The following is a 20,985-nucleotide window of genomic DNA, read 5'->3' as shown; positions in this document are numbered from 1 at the left end:
GTACTTTGGCTCTCGTTCTTCTGTCCCTCCGTGGCCCGAGCCTGGGTGCCTGTCCGGCTGCACGCGCTCCAAAGAGGGACAAGTTTTCCTCGCCAGATACTTGCTGCCAGAAGCCGGCCAGGATCGCATTTGGACTCTCGCAAGGAATCTGGACTAAAGCCCGCCGGACCTCACCCGTCTAAAGATAGCCCTGTGATGAGCAGCAACTTCTGGATCTGAACTCTTCGCAATAGCCTGGGGAAGAATGCATAGTTAGCTCTGGTCTTCCAGAAGAAACGCCCAAATTCAGTGCAGGAATAAGGTGAATTTTGGGATCTAGCACGGCGGTTTTTTTTTTTTTTTAATTTTTATTTAAATTCCAGTTAACGTACAGCGTAATAATAGTTTCAAGTTTACAATATAGTGATTCAACACTTCCATAGGACACCAGGTGCTCATCACAAGTGCACTCTAGTATTGTTTTTTTATAGTATACCTTGGACATTACTCAGCTACCCTAATGAACTGAAGACTGGCATATCTTTAGGGAGACGTGAAGAAATTGTATTTTGAAAGGGTAGAACAGGACAATGAGGTGGTTACATGAGGACTAGTTAAACTAGCTTGGAGATGGGATATGTCCTCTCCCATTTACTGGAAGCCCTAAATGGTTCTATTTATTCATGTATATTGCCAGCCTCCTATAGGCATTTGAATTGGTCTATGATATTGTCCTTAGAGACTACAGAAGAATTTGTTTATTCAACAAATAATAGCACCTAGTGCATGCTGGTCGCTGGAGATGCAGCCCGACAAAAAAAGACAAGGTCTGCCTGTGTGGGAGGAATGAGGAGTAGCCCATGTGTTACTTAGACTGTTGTAGATATTAAGTGTTTCAAAAGGAGTGTTGAGAGGGACTGTTAGATGAAAAGCTTATTCCACTCAAGAAAGTGAAAAGACAACCTACAGAATGGGAGAATATATTTGCAGTGATATATCCAGTAAGGTCTAGTATCCAGAATATATAAAGAACTCTTAGAACTCAGCAATAAAAAGATGAACAACCCAACTAAAAAGTGGACAGGGGCTCCTGGCTTGGTTGGTTAGTCGTCCTACTCCTGATTTCGGCTCAAGTCATCATTTCAGGGTGGTGAGATCCAGCCCTATGTCGAGCTTCCCCCGAGTTCGGCGTTGGCTTGGGATTCTCTCTTACCCTCTCCCTCTGCCCTTTCTCCCGCTCACACACACGTGTGCTCTCTCTCATTCACTCTCTCTTAAATAAATAAATAAACAAATATCTTTTTTAAAAAAGTGAACAAAGGGACGCCTGGGTGACTCCGTGTTAAGCGTCTGCCTTCGGCTCGGGTCATGGTCCCGGGGTCCTAGGATGGAGCCCCGCGTGGAGCTCCTTGCTCAGCGGGAAGCCTGCTTCTCCCTCTCCAGCTCCCCCTGCTTGTGTTCCCTCTCTCGCTGTGTCTCTCTGTCAAATAAACTAATAAAACCTTAAAAAAAAATGAACAAAGAATCTGAATATTTTTCCAAAGAAGATATGCAAGTGGTCAGCGAGCATATGAAAAGATGCCCAATAACATTAGTTATTAGGGAACTGCAAATCAAAACTACAATGAGATTCCACTTTACACATACTAAGATAGCTATAATAGGATATATGGAAAATAACAAGTGTTGGCCAGGATATGGAGAAATTGGAATCCTCGTGCATTGTTGGTGGAAATGTAAAAAGGCATAGCCACTTCGGGAAACAGTTTTGCAGCCCCTCAAAAAGTTAAAATTATCATCTACTGGAGATCCACATGCAAAAGAGCAATCGTACTTTTTGATATATCCCCAAGAGAAATGTAAACATATTCAGGAGAACCACCAGATGGCGCTGTTATTTTAAAATTCAAATTATATAAAGCAAAATGTCAATTTATTATTATGATACACTATTATAATCTGAGTTGATTAAGACAAATATAGCATGAAGTTCTCTACAGGACTCCTATTAAGGGGAAATAAGAGGAGGCATATTTTAAATTCCTTAAAATACTTTATATCATTAAAAATAGGATTGTGATACTCTAATTCATTTTATTATCTAAATTAATTATTAATTAATTATTAATATTACCAATACTAAAAAGTAATTTTGGGGGCACCTGGGTGGCTCAGTTGGTTAAGCGTCTGCTTTCTGCTCCTGGTCATGACCCCGGGTCTTGGGATCAAGCCATGAATCAGGCTCCCTGCTTAGCAGGGAGCCTGCTTCTCCCTCTCCCTGCTTGTGCTCTCTCTCTCTAGTAAATAAATACAATCTTTAAAAAAATAAATAGAATTTATTACAAAATAAAAATAAAAAGTAATTTTCAAATGCATGGGAAATTGAAAATGCAGACTTAAGCTGAAATATTAAAAGATAAGACATTGAGGGGTGCCTGTCTGGCTCAGTTGGAAGAGCATGTGACTCTTGATCTCCGGGTCGAGAGTTTAAGCCCCATGTTGGGTGTAGAGATTACTTAAATAAAAAACTTAAAAAAAAAAAAAAAGGTATGACACTGAGAACAACTTCAATCTGAAGTTATCAAATAAGGACTTTTCTAACTCTATCTTGCATAAGAATATATATATTTTTAAAGATTTATTTTATTTTTAGAGAGAGAGGAGGGACAGAGGAAGAGGGAGAGAATCCTCAGACAGACTCACTGCTTAGCAGGGAGCCTGACATGGGGCTTGAGATCATGACCTGAGCTGAAACCATGAACTGGATGCTTAACCAACTGAAACACCCAGGCATTCTAAGAATATCTTTTTTTAGGTATATAATGCAGTAACATTCAAGTTTGTTGACCACACCCACATAAAGAAAGAAAATTTTTTTAAGATTATTTGAGAGCGAGAGAGAGTGGGGGGGAGGGGCAGAGGGAGAGAGAATCTCAAGCAGACTCCCCGCTGAGCACGGAGCCCGATGTAAGACTTGATCTCATGACACTGAGGTCATAACCTGAGCGGAAACCAAGAATCAGACACGCAACTAACTGAGCCACCCAGGAGCCCCATAAAGAAAGAAATTTTTCATCTAGACCCAGTACACACAGTTTTCTATTTTATTGAATCTATTATATTCTATCAAGTTGATCATAACCTACTGAATTATTTTGATGACTCATTAATGGATCATAACCTACTGTTTGGAAAACACTGCTTTAGTGTGTTGTTATTTACCATTGTGATTTTTCAGCCTGCCTTTTAAGATATTCTAGGTTTCTCCAGTCAAATATAAAATTACTAATGAATGGTCAGAGACCAACAAACAATGCAGATGCTTTCAATGGCTTTGGAAGAGTCAAGGCTCTTGAAACTTTCAATTTCCTTCACCCACAAGACAGCTCACCCTGGTCCAGATTAAATGGGGAAATCCCTGGGGTTTTGAGGGTATGGCAGTTCCTTCTGATAATGTACCAAATCTTCCACAGAGGACTGCTAGCAGTACCTTTTGTTGCTCAAAGAATTATTCCCAGTCACTATTTTATTAGTAACTGTTGGATATTAACCTCAATGCTGTATTTTAATGTCTTTATATTTCTGATAATACATGACTACAACAATCTAGAGAAAGTGAAAACTTGCCTCTTAATACCATCTTTCAGAGATAATAATTGTTAATATTTTGGCATGTATCCTTTAAGACTTTGAAGTTTTACATAGGTTTTGATTATTTGTAAATCATAGGGGAGATTATGCATACCAAATTGTTTTGGACACTGTTTTTGTTTTACTTAATATATCATAGACATCTCTCCAAGTTTACACCTAAAAGTTTACCTTGACTTTTTATTTATTTTTTTAAAGATTTTATTTATTTAGAGAGAGCAAGCATGAGCAGGGGTAGGGGCAGAGGGAGAGAGAGAATCTCAAGCAGACTCCCCACTGAGCATGGAGCCTAATGCAGGGCTGGACCCCGGGACCCCAAGATCATGACCTGAGCTGAAATCAAGAGTCAGACACTTAACCGACTAAGCCACCCAGGTGCCACTACCTTGACTTTTTAAAAACAGGTGCATAGTTTTCTTTTATATGAATATACTGAAATTAATTTTACCATTCTCATTTGTCATGGAAATTTTAATTGTTTCAACATTGCCTCTATTATAAACAGTTTTGCGATAAAAGCTTTTGGGCATGCATCATTCTTCACTACTCATTTTTCTCCAGAATATATTCCTCGAATGGGACTGTTTGCTTAATGGATTTACACAATACAGTTTAGCAAGGTTGTGTTGATACAGTTGACCGTTGAACACTGGTTTGAACTGTGTGGGTCCACTTCTACGTGGATTTTTTTCAATAAATACAGTATAGTATTATAAATGTATTTTCTCTTCCTTATGGTTTTCTTAACATTTTCTCTGGCTTATTTTAAGAATACAGTGTATAATACATAGAACATACAAAATATGTGTTAATAGACTGTTGATGTTATTGGTAAGGCTTCTGGTCAACAGTAGACTATTAGTAGTTAAGTTTTTGGGGAGTCAAAAGTTACACACGGATTTTTGATTATGTGGGCCTCAGTGCCCCTAACCCCCACATTGTTCAAGGGTCAACTGTAACTTAGACCAGTATTTCTCAACCTTGCCGCTATTGACCTTTTGGGCTGGGTAATCTTTTGTTGCAGGAGTCTGTCACATGTATTGCAGTATGTTTAACCCCCACTCCCATGTATGTATGTTTAAATACATAACATAAAATTTACCATGTTAACCATTTTTAAGTGTATAGTTCAGTATCCTAAAGTACATTCACATTGTTGTGCAACCAGTACCACCATCCTAGCCCTTCCGGTTTTGATGCTCCAGAAATTGCTGAATGTCCTCTGGAGGGCAAAATTACCCTGGTTGTTTACACCATCACAGAGGTAAATGAGAAATCAAAAATGTCAATGTCATTAAAAGGAAAATGAGAAGCTGAAGAGCTGTAATAGATTAAACAAGACTAAAAAAGACCTTACAGGGGCGCCTGGGTGGCTCAGTTGTTAAGCATCTGCCTTCAGCTCAGGTCATGATCCCAGGGTCCTGGGATCGAGCCCCACATTGGGCTCCCTGCTCCGCGGGAAGCCTGCTTCTCCCTCTCCCACTCCCCCTGCTTGTGTTCCCTCTCTCGCTGTCTCTGTCTGTCAAATAAATAAAATCTTTAAAAAAATAATAATAATAATAAAAAATAATAATAAATAAATAAAAAAGACCTTACAGGGGCGCCTGGGTGGCTCAGTTGGTTGAGCGACTGCCTTTGGCTCGAGTCATGGTCCCACGGTCCTGGGATTGAGTCCCGCATCGGGCTCCCTGCTCTGCGGGGAGCCTGCTTCTCCCTCTCCCACTCCCCCTGCTTGTGTTCCCTCTCTCGCTGTGTCTCTCTCTGTAAAATAAATAAATAAAATATTAAAAAAAAAAAAAAGACCTTACAACTAAATGCAACACATGATCCTAAACTGGATTCTATACAGAAAAAGAAAATTTGCTATAGCACAATCAACAGATTGGAATATGTACTACAGATTAAACTATTGCATCAATGATAAATTTCCTGAATTTGATAACTACTGGGGTTATGTAAGAGAATGTCTGTATTGGGAGATGGGGGGATGGGTTAGCCCAGTGATGGGTATTAAGGAGGGCACATATTGCGTGGAGCACTGGGTGTTATACGCAACAATGAATCATGGAACACTACATCAAAAACTAGTGATGTAGTGTATGGTGACTAACATAACATAATAATAATAAAAAAAGAGAATATCTGTGTTCCTAGTATGAAATATTAAGGAATAAAAGAAAATTAATACTCACCTCCTCTCAAGTGTGTGTGTGTGTATCTGTGTGTTGTGTGTAGAGAGAGAGGGTACGCTAAAACAAATGTGGGAAAATGTCAAAAATTGGTGATTTGGAGTTAAGATGTATGAGAGTTCCTTTTTTTTTTTTTTTGTTACAACTTTCCTGTTAGCTTGAAATTAATTCAAACTAAAAAGTTTTATATTTTGTTTTAAGTGAAAGATAATGCTTATACCTGAGACTATTCATTGCCTGCCCAGGCTTTTCAATTCCTTGTCCTTGCTAATTTTGCTCTCATCCACACTTCAGAGAAGTTTAGAATACAGTTTAGAATAAAATCCTGATTAGTCTAGGTCAGTGGTTCTTAAACCTTAATGTGCACCAGAATCAACTGAAGAGGTTTGTAAAACATAGATTAATGAGCCTGACCTCCGGAGTTTCTGATTTACTAGGTCTTAGACAGTGGAGTTGAAGAATCTGTAGTTCTAACAAGTTTCCAGGTAAGGCTAATGCTGTTGGTTGAGGCACCAAAAGGTGTAGGCTGGTAGTTCTCAACCTTGTTTGCAAGTTGGAATCACTTGGGGATCTTTTAAAAATTCTGATGTCTGGGCGCCTGGGTGGCTCAGTCGTTAAGCTTCTGCCTTCAGCTCAGGTCATGATCCCAGGGTCCTGGGATCGAGTCCCACATTGGGCTCCCTGCTCAGCAGGAAGCCTGCTTCTCCCTCTCCCACTCCTGCTGCTTGTGTTCCTGCTCTCGCTATCTCTGTCTCTGTCAAATAAATAAATAAAATCTTAAAAAAAAAATTCTAATGTCTGGGTCTTACTGCTAGAGATTCTAATTAATGGTATGGGGTACCCATAGGTGGTATTTTTTTTTTAAAGCCCCTCAAGTGGTTCTAATATGCAGTCAAGATTGAGAATCACTGACCTTAGTCAGTGTAATCCCATTCCCCTCACTCATTCCTTGTTTAGAAGGGGATATGTTATCTAGTTCTGGCAAATGTGAGGTCTGCTGGGAAAGGTTTTCTTATTTTAAGAAAGAGACCGCAGGGCGCCTGGGTGGTTCAGTCTGTTGAGTGTCCAACTCTTGATTTTGGCTCAGGTCATGATCTCAGCGTCATGAGATCAAGCCCTGTGTCAGGCTCCTCCCTCAGTGGGGAGTTTGCTTGTGATTCTCTCTCTCCCTCTCCCTCTGCTCCTCCACCACTTGCAAGCGCTCTCTCTGAAATAAATAAATAGATCTTTAAAAAGAAAGAAAGAGCCCACAGAATAGGTTGCCTCCTCTCTTCTAGATGTTAATACAGGGTGTGATGCTTGGAACACCTGCATTTATGTTGCATCATAGGGGTATTGGTCTTCCCCTTTCCTGTGACTCCTTCAAAGGTGAGCTTTCTCCTGTAATATTCAGGAAAGAAAGGCTAGAGTTGGGAGGCAGCTGTCTCAGTACCCTCCTGAGTTTTCCACCTAGCATTCCCATACTCTCACTGCTCCAACGTACGCCGGGGGTTCTCCTCGCTTTGCAGCTGCCATCTCTTAGAATTCCAAGAAGCAGCTCCCTCAGTAGACAACTCCTTGCTTGCATGAGTGCAAGTCATGAGTAGAATGGGTACGTAGGTGTGTGGGTCATGCCTTATTTCAATTTTCTGCTCGTTGGTTTATTTACTATCCATCTTCACACAACTCTTAACCAAAGTGTTGAGGCTTACATGAGGGAATTACATGTATATATTATAATTATATGTATAAAATAATTAACTTTATACTTTATGGGACAACCGCTGTGTCAGAGACTGATATTTGCCTAGCTATAATGCATTCTCTGCTTCTTTTTACCAACAGTATCCATTACTGGAGGTGTCCGTGTGCCCAGAAAAAAACCTGTATCACTCAGCCTGCCTTGTAACTAGGAGTGGCCATGTTACCAATTTATGGCTAATGAGACATAAGTGGAAGATATTGCAGTGGACTTCTGGGAAAGCTTCTTTAAAGAGCTTCCAGCCATTTTGTGATCTTAAGAATGAAAACCATATGTTCACATAACAAAACAAAAGGGAGACTGGGTCTCTGATGAACATGGAATGTCATAACAGCCCCGAAACTACTACTTCTAGACTTTTTTTGCAGGAGAAATTAATCTTTATCTAGTTTAAGACACTGTAATTATTTTTTGTTTCCTGTTATATGCATCTGGACCTAACTCGTAAATGATACCCTATCTCAAGGCAAAAGTATCAAAAGAATATAAACCATTGCAGGGGGTTCCCTTTTGAGCATACCCAAATCCCTAGCTTTGTTTCTTGTCTTCATCTCTGCTTTTCTCCCTAAGAGCATCAATATTGTTCAAATTTCCTTCTTCAAAATTACTTTTATGGGCACCTGGGTGACTTAGTCGGTTAAGTGTTGAACTCTTGATCTCAGCTCAGGTCTTGATCTCAGAGTCGTGAGTTCTTAAAAACAAAAATTGCTTTTAGTATCTCCATCCCCTTTTAGGAGATCCCATGCCCCACTCATAGGAGTTGGTCTTATATCAGGATCCATCCTCCTTTCTCAGGTCATACATTTTCCCAAGCCTGAATTATTCATTCTATTTAAAATATGACTTAAGCAAGAGAGTCTGGGTTGGGTGTGGGTATTCCAAGTCCAGTTCCCTTGAGATATTTCCACCTAATTCTTCCTGGTATCCAGCAAATAACTATTCTGTCAAACACACCCACATCTCCTAAAGTCAGGCATTAATTCTGTGACACAATACTCTATTGTTAGTATGTGTAGTCTTTGCAAGCTGAGAGAGAAAGTTACTTGACTCTTCTATAATCAACATGGCTTCATCCCTGCTCACTATAAAGATAGCATTTAATTTTGCAGAATAATATTAATTCTTTATCTTCTAGCTTTCAAACTGTGCCTAAAAGCCATAAAAAACAAATTTAAAGAAACCCATTCAAAGTTAGCTTAAGAATCATGCCCATAATTGAGCCATCTATCTCTTAATGGCCTCTGCTTTAATACATAAAGATCAAGCTCTGGAATTACCAAATGTGTTAATTCTGTGCCAAATTAAATTCTTGTTGGTGTCATCCTACTACCTCCCTCTACTAAATTAAATTCTTGATTAGGGTCTCACACTCCTACTTTTCCAGGAGATGAGAGGCTATATGAGGACTTATTATCCTCTGATAGAAGTTATTCTCCACCTCCATGGATGGGGGTGGGGATGGGGAGATTTGCTTTTCCAGTTACCTAAATAGCATATCTTCATAGAGAAGTGTTCCAGATTGTTCTTTTGTTTTGTTTTTCTGCTACTGACCTTTTGCTTGTTTGCCTGTTCAAGGTTGAACATTTGCCTGGTGTGCCCTGTGGGATTATCTGCAGTTAAACATTTTTTAGAAACATATTGGGGAGGGAGAACAACAGCTCTATTCAGTTGTCTGGCATCCCAGGAACCTTTCCACTGACTTATAGACTATGATCTGCTTTTTTGCACAGGCTAATATTTCAAGAAAAGGCAAATGAGGAAAAGGAAAATATACTCAACAATCTATCTGGCTCCTTATTAAACAGTTATGTCAAAAAATTTAGAGAAGGTTTGAATTAGTGTCCAGAGTAAAGGGCTTGTTCTAGTTGCAAAATAAAATCTATAATTGCTATTGGTGATATGTTCTCAGATGCCTAAGAAGGGACTATTTTGTCCCATATAAGAACTTTTACAGTGTTATAGGCATCTGTAATATGTATCAACTTCACATATCTATAGACAAATGGGATATGAAGGCAGGAAAAGCAAATCAGCTCAGTATAGTAGACTAACTTCAATTCAGGGAGGAAGAGTTGTAAGTAACAGCTTAAATGGAAAAAGGAAAAAAAAAGGGGGAGTTGCCCTTTCCCTTTGCTCCCCTACTCACTGCTACTTCTTTCCACCTCCTTCCTTCTTTGAAAATGCTGAGGTGAATCACATGTGAGTTAACCAGTTAGGGACAGATAAAGTAAGAGACAATCATGTTAAGGGCTGGTGAAAGGAAGAGTAGAAAAAAATTTGTTTTAAAGATTTTATTTATTTATCTGACAGAAAGAGACACAGCGAGAGAGGGAACACACAGGGGGAGTGGGAGAGGGAGAAGCAGGCTTCCCGCGGAGCAGGGAGATTGATGCAGGGGCTCAATTCCAGGACCCTGGGATCATGACCTGAGCCAAAGGCAGACGCTTAACAAATGAGCCTCCCAGGCGCCCCAGGAAGAGTAGAAATATTTTAATGAAAGTCATTAATGGTTACATAACTTCCAGGGAAGAGGGAAGTCTAGGAAAGTGAACAGAAATGAACCAAAACCAGAGAAGAAAATATCAAGTATAATGAAACTAGGGAACTGCCATAATCTTACCACAGACTATGAAGAATACCTTCCAAATTTGTCCCAAATTAAGGAAGGCAGTGAGATTTGATAAGCATTTCCTCTAAATAGCAACTCAGTGCCATTTTTAGAAAGTAAATGAGATGGTCATAAAGGTCCAAAAGTAATATGAAACTTGAAGAAATAAGCACTAGGGACATGGGTGGACCATGGAAAAATTAAGGCCACCTTGGCATCCATTCTCAGATGGCAAGGAAGTCAGAACTGAAGAAGAGAAAATGTAACACACATTTTGATTTTTCAGAACTCAGTTTCCTGACTTATAATTGAAACTGGGAAGTGAGGGGCGGCTGAAAGGTTAACAGTGACCGACAAGACAGATCTGTCACTGATGATCCAAGTAAACTGAGCAGAGTAAATAAACACTTACTATAAGATAAAAATCCAATAACATTCTAGAGTGAAACTCTCAAACTAAAAAAATCAATCTTAATACCAGTCAAAATGAGAACACCTAGAAATCAGATTTGATTTCTTTCTTTTTTTTTTTTAAGATTTTTAAGTAATCTCTATACCCAATGTGGCAGTTCAGACTTACAACCCAAATATCAAGAGTTGCATGCTCTTCTGACTGAGCCAGCCAGGTGCCCCTTATACTTGATTTCTAATAATCTACTCCAATAAAAAGAATCAGTATTCCTTGGAGAAATGACCAATTCTAGAACTAGAGCAGAAAATATACAAGATGAGCCTGGAACATCTTATAGTGGCAGAAAGTTAGGAAGTGCTGAAAAACAAAAACAAAAACCAAAAGACTCACATTGAAGGAGGTATGTCAAAGGAGCATGGAAGTCAACTGAAAGACCTCCCAATGGCCAAAGCTGGAACAATTTGGGCAATAAAATAAAGTGGTTGTAACCAAAGTATAAAATAAATATTTGAGTCCATACTGATATAATTACATGATTGAATAAATAAATAAATGGGGAGAAATAACAAATTTCCTGTGTAGAAGAATTCCAAATAGGTTATGTAAATACTGCCCCCTTAAGAAGGTGGAGAATAACTCCCCATTCCTTAAGTATGGCTGTATACAGTGACATCTCCCAAAGAGTACAGTAGGAAAAGGGGGGAAAAATGACTTTACAGTGAAGAAAGCTGACAAACATGATCTCAGGTGATCAAAGTCAATATCAACTATGATAAGTCATGTCGATAATATATGCCCTTTTGGGACACCTGGGTGGCTCATTCTGTTGGGTGTCTGCCTTCGGCTTGGGTCATGGCCCCAGGGTCCTGGAATCGAGTCCCGCATCGGGCTCCTTGCTCGGCGGGGAGCCTGCTTCTCCTTCTGCCTGCTCTGCCTGCCGCTCCCCCTGCTTGTGCGCTGACAAATAAATAAAATCTTTTTTAAAAATGCCCTTTTTTTTAAAAGGTTTTATCTTATTTTTTTTTTAAAGATTCTATGTATTTGAGAGAGAGAGAGAGAGGGGACGTAGAGAGAGAGAGAATCCCAAGCAGACTCTGCGCTGACATGGGGCTCGATCCCACAATCCTGAGATCATGACCTGAGCCGAAACCAGAGTTGGATGCTTAACCAACTGAGCCACCCAGACACCCCTAAAGATTTTATTTTTAAGTAATCTCTACATCCAATGTGGGGCTCAAACTTAGAACCCTGAGATCAAGAGTCACATGCTCCACCAACTGAGCCAGCCAGGTGCCCCAATAATACATACCTTTGATATGGCATGATGAAAATGGCACTTTTTCTCCGTGGTCTTTCTCTCAAAAGCCTATAACCCTAGTCTAACCATGGGAAAAAAAAAAACAACTAACAAAAACACCAGACAAATCCCAGCTGAAGGACATTGCACAAAATACCTGAGCAATACTCCTCAAAACTATCAAGGTCATCAAAAACAAGGGAAGTCTGAGAAACTGTCACAGCCAAGAGGATCCTAAAGGAACATGATGACTAAATGTAATGTGGTGTTTCGGATGAAATCCTGAAACAGGAAAACAACATTAGGTAGAAACTAAGGAAATCTTAATAAAGTATGGTCTTCAGTTAATAACAACGTATCAATATTGGTTAATTAATTATGACTAATCTACCCTACCACGTAAGATGTTAATAATAACAAAAACTAGGTGTAGGACATGTAAGAACTCTGGACTATCTTCACAATTTTTCTGTCTAAAAAGTAAAGTTTATTTAGAAAGTTTTAAAATCTTAGGGGCCCCTGCGTAGCTCAGTCAGTTAAGCGTCTGCCATCAGCTCAGGTCATGACCCCGGGGGTCCTGGAATTGAGCCCCACGTGCGGCTCCCTGCTCGGCGGGGAGGCAGCTTCTCTCTCTGCCCCTTCCTCCTCTGCTCGCGCGCGCGCGCGTGTGTGTGTACAGTTTCATTTCCATAACATAAATTTATGTTTAGGCATGTTTCCTTAAGGTGCATGTGCCATCTTAGGCCTGCCTCTACACAGATGACAAGGCCCCCATCTAAATAATCATTCTAACCCTAATTAAAAGGAACCCATATACCCTTGCTCAGGGAATCTCGGCTTTGGAAGTTATTCCCTGTGATCTCTATTTGCTGCAGTTAAAGTTTCCTTTGTGCAACACCTCCACCTGGTGTAGTTTCTATCTGCGACTCACCAAGGAGCTAACTCATGTTAGTTCAGTTAAGATACCGGCAAACCAATAAGTAAACAACAATAGTCAAACAGGAAAAAAATGGGTATAAAATAAGAGAATTGTCTATAAGATTGTTTCTAGAAAAATTAATATATTTAAAATAAGGCATATTCTAAATAAGTATCTAAATTTCAAAGATGAAGAAAGGTTTCTTTATGCATCTGCCCAAAGAAATCGTTCATATAGAAGACTGGCTTAGGAGTGCTGGCTGGCTCAGTCTGTGGACCATACAACTCTTGATCTCAGGGTTGTGCGTTTGAGCCCCCAGGCTGGATGTAGAGATTACTTAAAAAATAAAATCTTAAAAAAAAAAACAAAAAAAAAAACTTTAGGGGCACCTGGGTGGCTCAGTCGTTAAGCGTCTGCCTTCGGCTCAGGTCATGATCCCAGGGTCCTGGGATCAAGCCCTGCATCAGGCTCCCTGCTCCAGGGGAAGCCTGCTTCTCCCTCTCCCACTCCCCCTGCTTGTGTTCCCTCTCTCGCTGTGTCTCTCTCTGTCAAATAAATAAAATCTTTAAAAAAGAAAAAAAAACTTTAGAAGGAAAAGACTGGCTTGAATCTTTTCCATCATAGTTTAAAATGCTAGAAGAGAGTAAGCCTAGAGCATATAGTAGGGTTTCCTGGGAGAGGACAGTGACTCAATAGTTCTTCACTAAAGTTTTAATGTAGAAAAGTAATAGATTCATAAGGACTCAGGAAACAGATAACCCATGATGCCTTCTAAAAAGATTGTTAAAGATATAATTCTGCTAATGGAAAAATTAATTAAAAGACAACTATCAATGAACATTAATCCACTTAGGTGTGATTATACAGTTTAATGTGATGGTTATAATTCTTAATAGAAAATTTACATAATGTGAAAATGATAATACTCTGACAAAACTAACTATAATGAAAGAGAGTCATGAGAGTTAGGGTGAAGGCTAATTTGTTCATTTTTCAGAGTGGAGTCAATAAATAACATTTTTTGCTTCTGAGGCTGATGATTTAAGTATATTTAAAGTTTAAAGATAACCATTAGTGGAATTACAACTAGATCTTCTAATTTACCAGAGGAAGTTGCCGTAATTCTGATACTAAAACAGTACAGACCACAAAAACTCTAAAGCAATTTCATTTATTAATAGAGATATTAAAACTGTAATAAAAGTATTAACAAATGTACTAATATATTTAAAAATGCTGGGTGATAGACATTGGGGAGGGTATGTGCTATGGTGAGCACTGTGAATTGTGTAAGACTGATGAATACAGACCTGTACCTCTGAAACAAAAATACATTACATGTTTAAAAAAAAAAATAGAAGGGTGCTCGCTTCGGCAGCATATATACTAAAAAAAAAAAAAAAATAGAAGGAAGGGAAAAATGAAGGGGGGGAAATCGGAGGGGGAGACGAACCATGAGAGACTATGGACTCTGAGAAATAAACTGAGGGTTCTAGAGGGGAGGGGGGTGGGGGGATGGGTTAGCCTGGGGATGGGTATTAAAGAGGGCACATATGAATGGAACACTGGGTGTTATACGCAAACAATGAATCATGGAACACTACATCAAAAACTAATGATGTAATGTATGGTGATTAACATAACATAATAAAATAAAATTTAAAAAAATACAAAAAGAAAGAAAAAATACATATACATATCTGAACAAAGTACATTTTATTCTGTGAATGTGAGAATGTATTTACATGAGAAAATCGATTTTTTCTACAATTTTCTACATTTTCTACATTAGAAGAAAAAAGGAGGGGGCGCCTGGGTGGCTCAGTTGGTTGTGTCCAACTCTTGATTTCGGCTTAGGTCATGATCTCAGGGTTGTGAGATCAAGCCCTGCATCAAGAAGTTTTACCTGTAAACGTGAATTGGGCAATATTAGTTAAATGTTAACTATCACTGCATACTGGAATGCCTTAAAGGAAATGTCCCAAGGTTACATTTTGTCCAAACAATGATAGTGGTTGTGTGTGTGGTTCTCTTCTCAGTGAAGGTGTTTCAGGGGAATTTCTTAGACAAATTAGAACAAAACACAAAGAAGTTATTATAACTGCTTACTTTTCAAAAGAATAGCAAATTAAGAACATGTTATTCTCGTCACCATCAGAAAGCCACTATACAGAACATAAAGTTCTCATGACAGGCTAGGTCACGTGGATGATATCCCATCATTCTGGAAACTCAGAAACTTTTGCTAAGATTATGGAAGGCCATGGTTTTCCCATGCTATATGGACTATGGGAATAGCTAGGATTCTAAAAGTGGTCCTAGAAGACCTAAATTCCATTCTGTCCACTGTTTTGAATCAGAGGGACTCACAAATCTAGGAAGCTTACTCAGTGAAAAGTCTTTTGAACTTATGACCAAGAGGCAATGGAAACAGAAGGGTTTTACCTTGCTTTCTGTTGTGAGCTGTTTTCTTCTATCTAGGCTTCTGTTGTAAAATGGGATGTTAAGTATTTAGGAAATGTCATACAGTTTTTTTTCATTTTAGTCAGGTGCACCATCTTTACACTGGAGCCTTTTCAGAGTTATTGTTAGTAATATGGACAGTGAGTTTCAGATCAACTTCACATTTATTTTTTACTACTGAAATTTATCAACTATCTTAAGGCATGGGGCTAAGAGAAAGACAACTTTTTATTTCTTAAATAAAGAAAATGTAAATTGGTACAGCCTTTTTGGAATCAGTTTGGCAATATTAGTCAAACTTGAAAATGCTTATATCCTTTGTTCTGCAATTCTACTTCTAGGGATCTATTCCTCAGAAATAAACATGTGTGGAAAGGTGCTCATACATATATGATGTTTTTGCAATATTGTTATTTTGAATAATTAGAAACAATGTAAATTTCCACTATTTTGGAAAAAGTTAAATAAATTATGGTACATGAAATTATGATAAATTATGCAGTATTAAAATGAATTAAGTTGCAGTGACGTAGATGGAGCTAGAGTGTATTATGCTAAGCAAAATAAATCAGATGGAGAAAGACAAATACCATATGATTTCACTCATATGTGGAATTTAAGAAACAAACAGATGAACATATGGGAGGGGGAAAAAAGGGAGGGAAACAAAACATAAGAGACTCTTAATCACCAGAACAAAACTGAGGGTTGATGGATGGAGGTGGGTGGGGGATGGGCCAGATGGGGATGGGGGATGGGTATTAAGGAGAGCACTTGTTATGATGAGCACTGGGTGTTGTGTGTGAGTGATGAACCACTGAATTCTACTCCTGAAACCAATATTGCACTGTATATTAACTAACTAGAATTTAAATAAAAATTTGAAAAGAATAAAATGTACTTACAAAGAGAAAATAAATGTAAAAAAATTGAATTAAGTAGATGAAAAGTACTGATATGAAAAAATCTCTAGAATTTTTAAGTAAAAAGAGCAAATAAAAAATGGTGAGGGTCTTGGGTGCCTGGGTGGCTCAGTTGGTTAAGCAACTGCCTTCGGCTCAGGTCATGATTCTGGAGTCCAGGGATGGAGTTCCACATCTGGCTCCCTGCTCAGCGGGCAGTCTGCTTCTCCCTCTGACCCTCCCCTGCTCATGCTCTCTCTCTCTGCCATTCTCTCTCTCAGATAAATAAATAAAATCTTAAAAAAAAAAACAAAGAATAACAAAATGGTGAGGGTCTAGAAGCATGCTCACAGAATTGTTGCATTGGTTATCATGGGTAGGATGTAGGTTGTGAAGAAATATAATCATAAGTGTTTATTTTTTAAGATTTTATTTATTTGACAGAGAGAGAGACAGCGAGAGAGGGAACGAACACAAGCAGGGGGAGTGGAAGAGGGAGAAGCAGGCTTCCCACCGAGCAGGGAGCCCGATGCAGGGCTCGATCCCAGGACCCCGGGATCATGACCTGAGTTGAAGGCAGACGCTCAACAACTGAGCCACCCAGGCGCCCCAATCATAAGTGTTTAATATTTAATACTATTTCAATTTTCCAAAAGGAGCACCTGTTTGTTACTTGTGTAGCTAAAAAAAAATTAAGGAAATTTCATCAACAGATTATATCCCCAAAACAATATCAAGATTGCATCAAGGACTTGGCTCATATATATATATATTTTTAAAGATTTTATTTATTTGACAGAGAGACAGCGAGAGCAGGAACACAAGCAGGGGGAGTGGGAGAGGGAGAAGCAGGCTTCCTGCCGAGCAGGGAGCCCGATGTGGGACTCGATCCCAGGACCCTGGGATCATGACCTGAGCTGAAGGCAGACACTTAACGACTGAGCCACCCAGGCGCCCTTGGCTCATATTTTTAACATCCATCTGGCAATGTAGGGTGGCAATGTTTACAACTGCAACTTAATACTTGGACTTAACATACAAAATATATATTCATCTTTTGGAAAGAGGGATTGAAGTTAGATACAATTCTTTAAAAATAGGGCCCCCAAGACCTGAGCTATCTGAAAAAGCCATTGAGGAATCCATTCAACCATGAAGGCTGGAACCTGATTTTCTTGGTTATCCCTGCAGTGCTTGGCACATAGTTAACACTCAATAAATAATGACTTAATGATGGATGAATCGACAGTTTAAGTCGTTTTAGTAGCTCCTACTTATTTAAAAGCAGGATATACTATCAAGGACAGATGATTGAGGCGTCTTGTTACTTGCTTCTCAAATGAGGAGGCTGAAGAGGAGCAGTCCTCTCTTTCCAGTCAGGTTAGGAATTTGGTCGAGGACAGCGTTTAGTGGCTTAAGTTTTGATGATCTGTGCATTGAAAAATCACTGAATTTCAGAACTAGACAGAATATAAAAGGGCAAACAAGCGAGTTGCCACTAATTATATACATAATTTTGCTCAGAGGAGAGGAAGGGGCTCTAGTGGCTGTGAAACTGTAGGCAAATCACTCTATTAGTGTCTACATTTTCATCTGAAAAAAAGGGAATGATCACTCCCTCATAGGATTTGTTTGTTTCTTTACATGGAGGGATATGAAAAACTATAAAACGCTGGCAACATAGTGGCCATTCCGTATTGTGCAACGAATGTTTCATATAAATTCAAACCCAGACCGTCGGGTCGAAAAGCACTCAGAGACTAAAACCGTACACAACCGAGAGGTTCTCAAGTTCCGGCAGTCTCTTTCATTCTCCTCATTCATTTTAACCCCAACCACACCTATCGGGCCGGTGCGAGTCCCAGCAGTCGGCTCCCAGGACCCAGGGGACGACCCTCGGGCCCCGCGCCGGCGGGAGTTCGCGCCGGCCCGGGGCCCGAGCCCGGGCTTCCTCGCGTTACAGGGCCCGGCGCTTCGAGGACCACGGCCCGCGCCGGGCTTCCGTGCTTGGGGTCCAGCCACCGCCAGCCTCGCGCACCAGTCCGCCGAGGTTCTGGGGTCCTGGCGAGACACTCCTACCTACACTCCAGAGCCGGGTCTCCAACGCTCTTCCCGCAGGGAGACCGAGGTGTGGGAGCCCGGCGGCCCGAGGCAGAGTGGCCGGAAGGCCGGCAGGGCCCGCGGCTGGGTGGGCGGGGCGGCGAAGCGGGAAGCACAAGGAGCGCGCTCCCGTGGACGCAGGAGGGAGGCGGGGGCGAGGCGCGCGCGTGCGCTGGGAAGAGCGGCCTGGAGGCGGAGTCTTAGGGCGACGGCAGGAAGAGGGCGCCCTGGAGCCGAGCGGGAGGCCGGCTGGGGGCGGGGCGGAGGGAGGGCGTCGACCCTAGGGGGCGGGGTGAGGCGAGGCGGGGACGCGCTTGCGGGGTGGGGAAGGCGGGGGCGCGGCGGTGGCGGGAGCGTCCCTGGTCTCCGCCCCTGTTTCCCATTCTCCTCCACCTCCCACCCGGCGGGGCTCCGGAGAGGCGCCGCTTGCTCGTCCCTGGAGCCGCCCAGCTGCCGCCGCCTCCGCCCTCCGCTCGCGGTGAGCCCGTCAGTCCCCGCACCGTGCGCTCCTCCGTCTGGGCCATGGATGGGTAAGTACTCGAAGGCTCTGCGGGGCTGCGCTTGCCCCGCTTCCTTTCGGCTTTCGGCCGGACACGCCGCGGCCGCAGAGCCGGGCGCGGCGCCGGCGGCCGGAGGAGCGACCCCGGCCGAGTCCGACGGCGGGGCTTCCGGGCGCCCCGAATCGCAGAGGGGCGGTCCGCCGCCGCCTCTTCTCCCGGCTGGGGCGCCCCCGTAATGTCCGCCCCTTCGCAGCCTCACACCCGGAAGCGGAGGAAAGCCGGGTGCAGCCGCCGGGTGCCGGGGTCCGCCCTCCGCGCGCGGAGTCCGGGGAGCCCGGCCCGGCCTGCCGACACTTCCTTTCAGAAAATGGTGCGCGGCGCTGGGGGAGGCGGAGGCGGCGCTCGGGGCGGGCGTCCTCCCGCTTGGGGAGTTGCTGTTTACCGGTGAGGTGGGGCGAGCGCTGGAGCTTCCCCTGGCGGGGAGGCCAGTGGCCGCCGAGAGGCGGACGGCGAGTGCACGCGTCGGGGCACGTCTGGGCGGCGACCTGGTCCCGAAGCCACGGCCCCCCGCGGGGTGTCGACGTGCGGGGGGACCCGCCGAGGTCTCCGGACTTGGGGCTGTGAGCGGTGCTAACGACCTCTGTATACCGGGCGTCTGGACCTGGTGACCGTGGACTCCTGCCCCCATGGCCCCCCAAAGAAACTTCGTGAATTTATGCGATTTTCGGGAGCGTTCAGACGCTCTAGAAGTTAAAGAGGTCTGTTGTCAGAATAAAAAGATTTCGAATCACTGATAGAAATATTTCTCGGAGAACCCAGGGATATGGCGTGGGACCTGACAGATAATTTAATATTTAAGGAAACAACTAGGTTAGGATCTTCGTGGATTAATTGTAGCATATGTTTATCAAGATTTTAAAAATATCTCCAGCTCTATTAGAGCTTGCAAATCCACTTATTCATTCCCATTATATATCTGAGTTTTTGTTTGGCCTTTTACTTGCTTTTGAGGACAAAATATCTATAAACCCCTTGGTTGAAGAATATGTGAAACTTGCGTAAACAGTAAGAGCCTTGTACATGTTACCATATAGTTGATGACTGTTGCCATGCTGTGTAAAGACAATGGAATCTTCCAACAATTTTTGCCTTCGTTAGACTTCATTTATCTACTTCCATAACCTTAAATCTGTATATTTGGATTAACTCATTTGAATGCTAATTGCACACTGATACAGACTTTAGACAGTGCGGTTTTAGATTTCATTGATGGTTGCGATGTTCTGTTTTTTAATTGAAGCTATTTTTATTTAATTGAAAATTTTCTGAGAACATCGTTGAAAACTCATTTCACATCACCGTATTCGGTTACACTTTATATGTGTGCAAAGTTCTGCTGTTTTAATTTGTGTAATTATGCCAACATTTCAGTTCAGGAAGGCTGTGAAATTAATGTCTCACAGTGTGTAGTGCGTTGTCGTTAAGACGGTTTGACTTGAGCTATGGAAGCAGGCTAGCTTTTTGTATTGGAAAATTTATAGTGATGACAAAGGATTCGAGTTATGCATCTTGGTTTTTAAACTTTTGGGTAACTGAGAAGTGCAAACTTACTCTTGAATAGTTTAGTAACTCTCTCTTTACCCTATATGTGGCTTTAAAGCTAAGAATGAGTTTATTGGTTTATATATGTGGGGCAGTAAGACATTCTGGAAGGTAAGTTCAGGACCTATACAATCTTGTTTTCTATGCAGAAACAGTTATTTGTCACATTTAAATTTCAGAGAAATGAATTTCAAGTTTCAGAAGTCTGTCAGGAAAAATTAAAAATCTGCATGGTTATTGTTTAAAACAAATTTGCATCATTGAACAATCCAGATTCATAAATTTGTTCACTTTTAAGTAATGGCATTATAGGTTATTAATTATAGAATTTAGTTGGAGCTTTCTTTTAGGAGATACGGAGGTAAACTGTAATTGAAGATGGTTTCTTTGGGATGAGAAAAGATGGATTTTTGTTTGAGAGAACTTTATAGGAGTTTTTACACCTTGGGGTTAAGGGATGTGGTTTTTAACACAGTGAATATTTGCTTTCAGGAGGCTAATTAACTTTCTGCATTTTCCCCACAGCCTGAAAAGGTCCTTTTTCATTATTTTGGATAGTTAAAAAAAGAAACCGCAAACCACCGGTCAATGTATCTTTCTAGTTCTTCCTCAAATCCCAACT

At 41.3% G+C, this 20,985-nt stretch overlaps 1 protein-coding gene and 1 long non-coding RNA gene across 12 annotated transcripts in view; one reads left to right on the top strand and one right to left on the bottom strand.

The window, feature by feature from the left end:
* Positions 1-31: 31 nt before the first annotated feature.
* Positions 32-18,318, bottom strand: LOC135362678 (uncharacterized). Its single transcript, XR_010407626.1, has 3 exons — positions 18,241-18,318; positions 5,227-5,391; positions 32-234 (listed from the first exon to the last, which is right to left on the bottom strand). It is a non-coding gene; the product is annotated as an uncharacterized LOC135362678 (long non-coding RNA).
* A 289-nt stretch (positions 18,319-18,607) lies between these two features.
* The window catches only part of PTBP3 (polypyrimidine tract binding protein 3), a 125,902-nt gene continuing 123,524 nt past the window's right edge, over positions 18,608-20,985 (top strand). For 8 of the 11 annotated variants that reach the window (XM_064579195.1, XM_054509351.2, XM_054509353.2 and 5 more), the window contains exon 1: positions 18,609-18,791. In XM_064579195.1, the coding sequence (XP_064435265.1) occupies positions 18,788-18,791 (4 nt within the window). In that variant the 5' untranslated portion in view covers positions 18,609-18,787. Of the gene's footprint in view, positions 18,792-19,224; positions 19,520-20,985 lie in introns of those variants that run through there. The other 3 variants (XM_045882930.3, XM_045882929.3, XM_064579198.1) reach the window with 2 other exon arrangements.

This window comes from Mirounga angustirostris, unplaced genomic scaffold (assembly GCF_029215605.1).
Source record: "Mirounga angustirostris isolate CCGP_5_RB_7025 unplaced genomic scaffold, mMirAng1.0.hap1 SCAF_15, whole genome shotgun sequence".
Taxonomy (NCBI): Eukaryota; Metazoa; Chordata; class Mammalia; order Carnivora; family Phocidae; genus Mirounga; species Mirounga angustirostris.
This window is presented reverse-complemented; position numbering and strand designations above follow the sequence as displayed.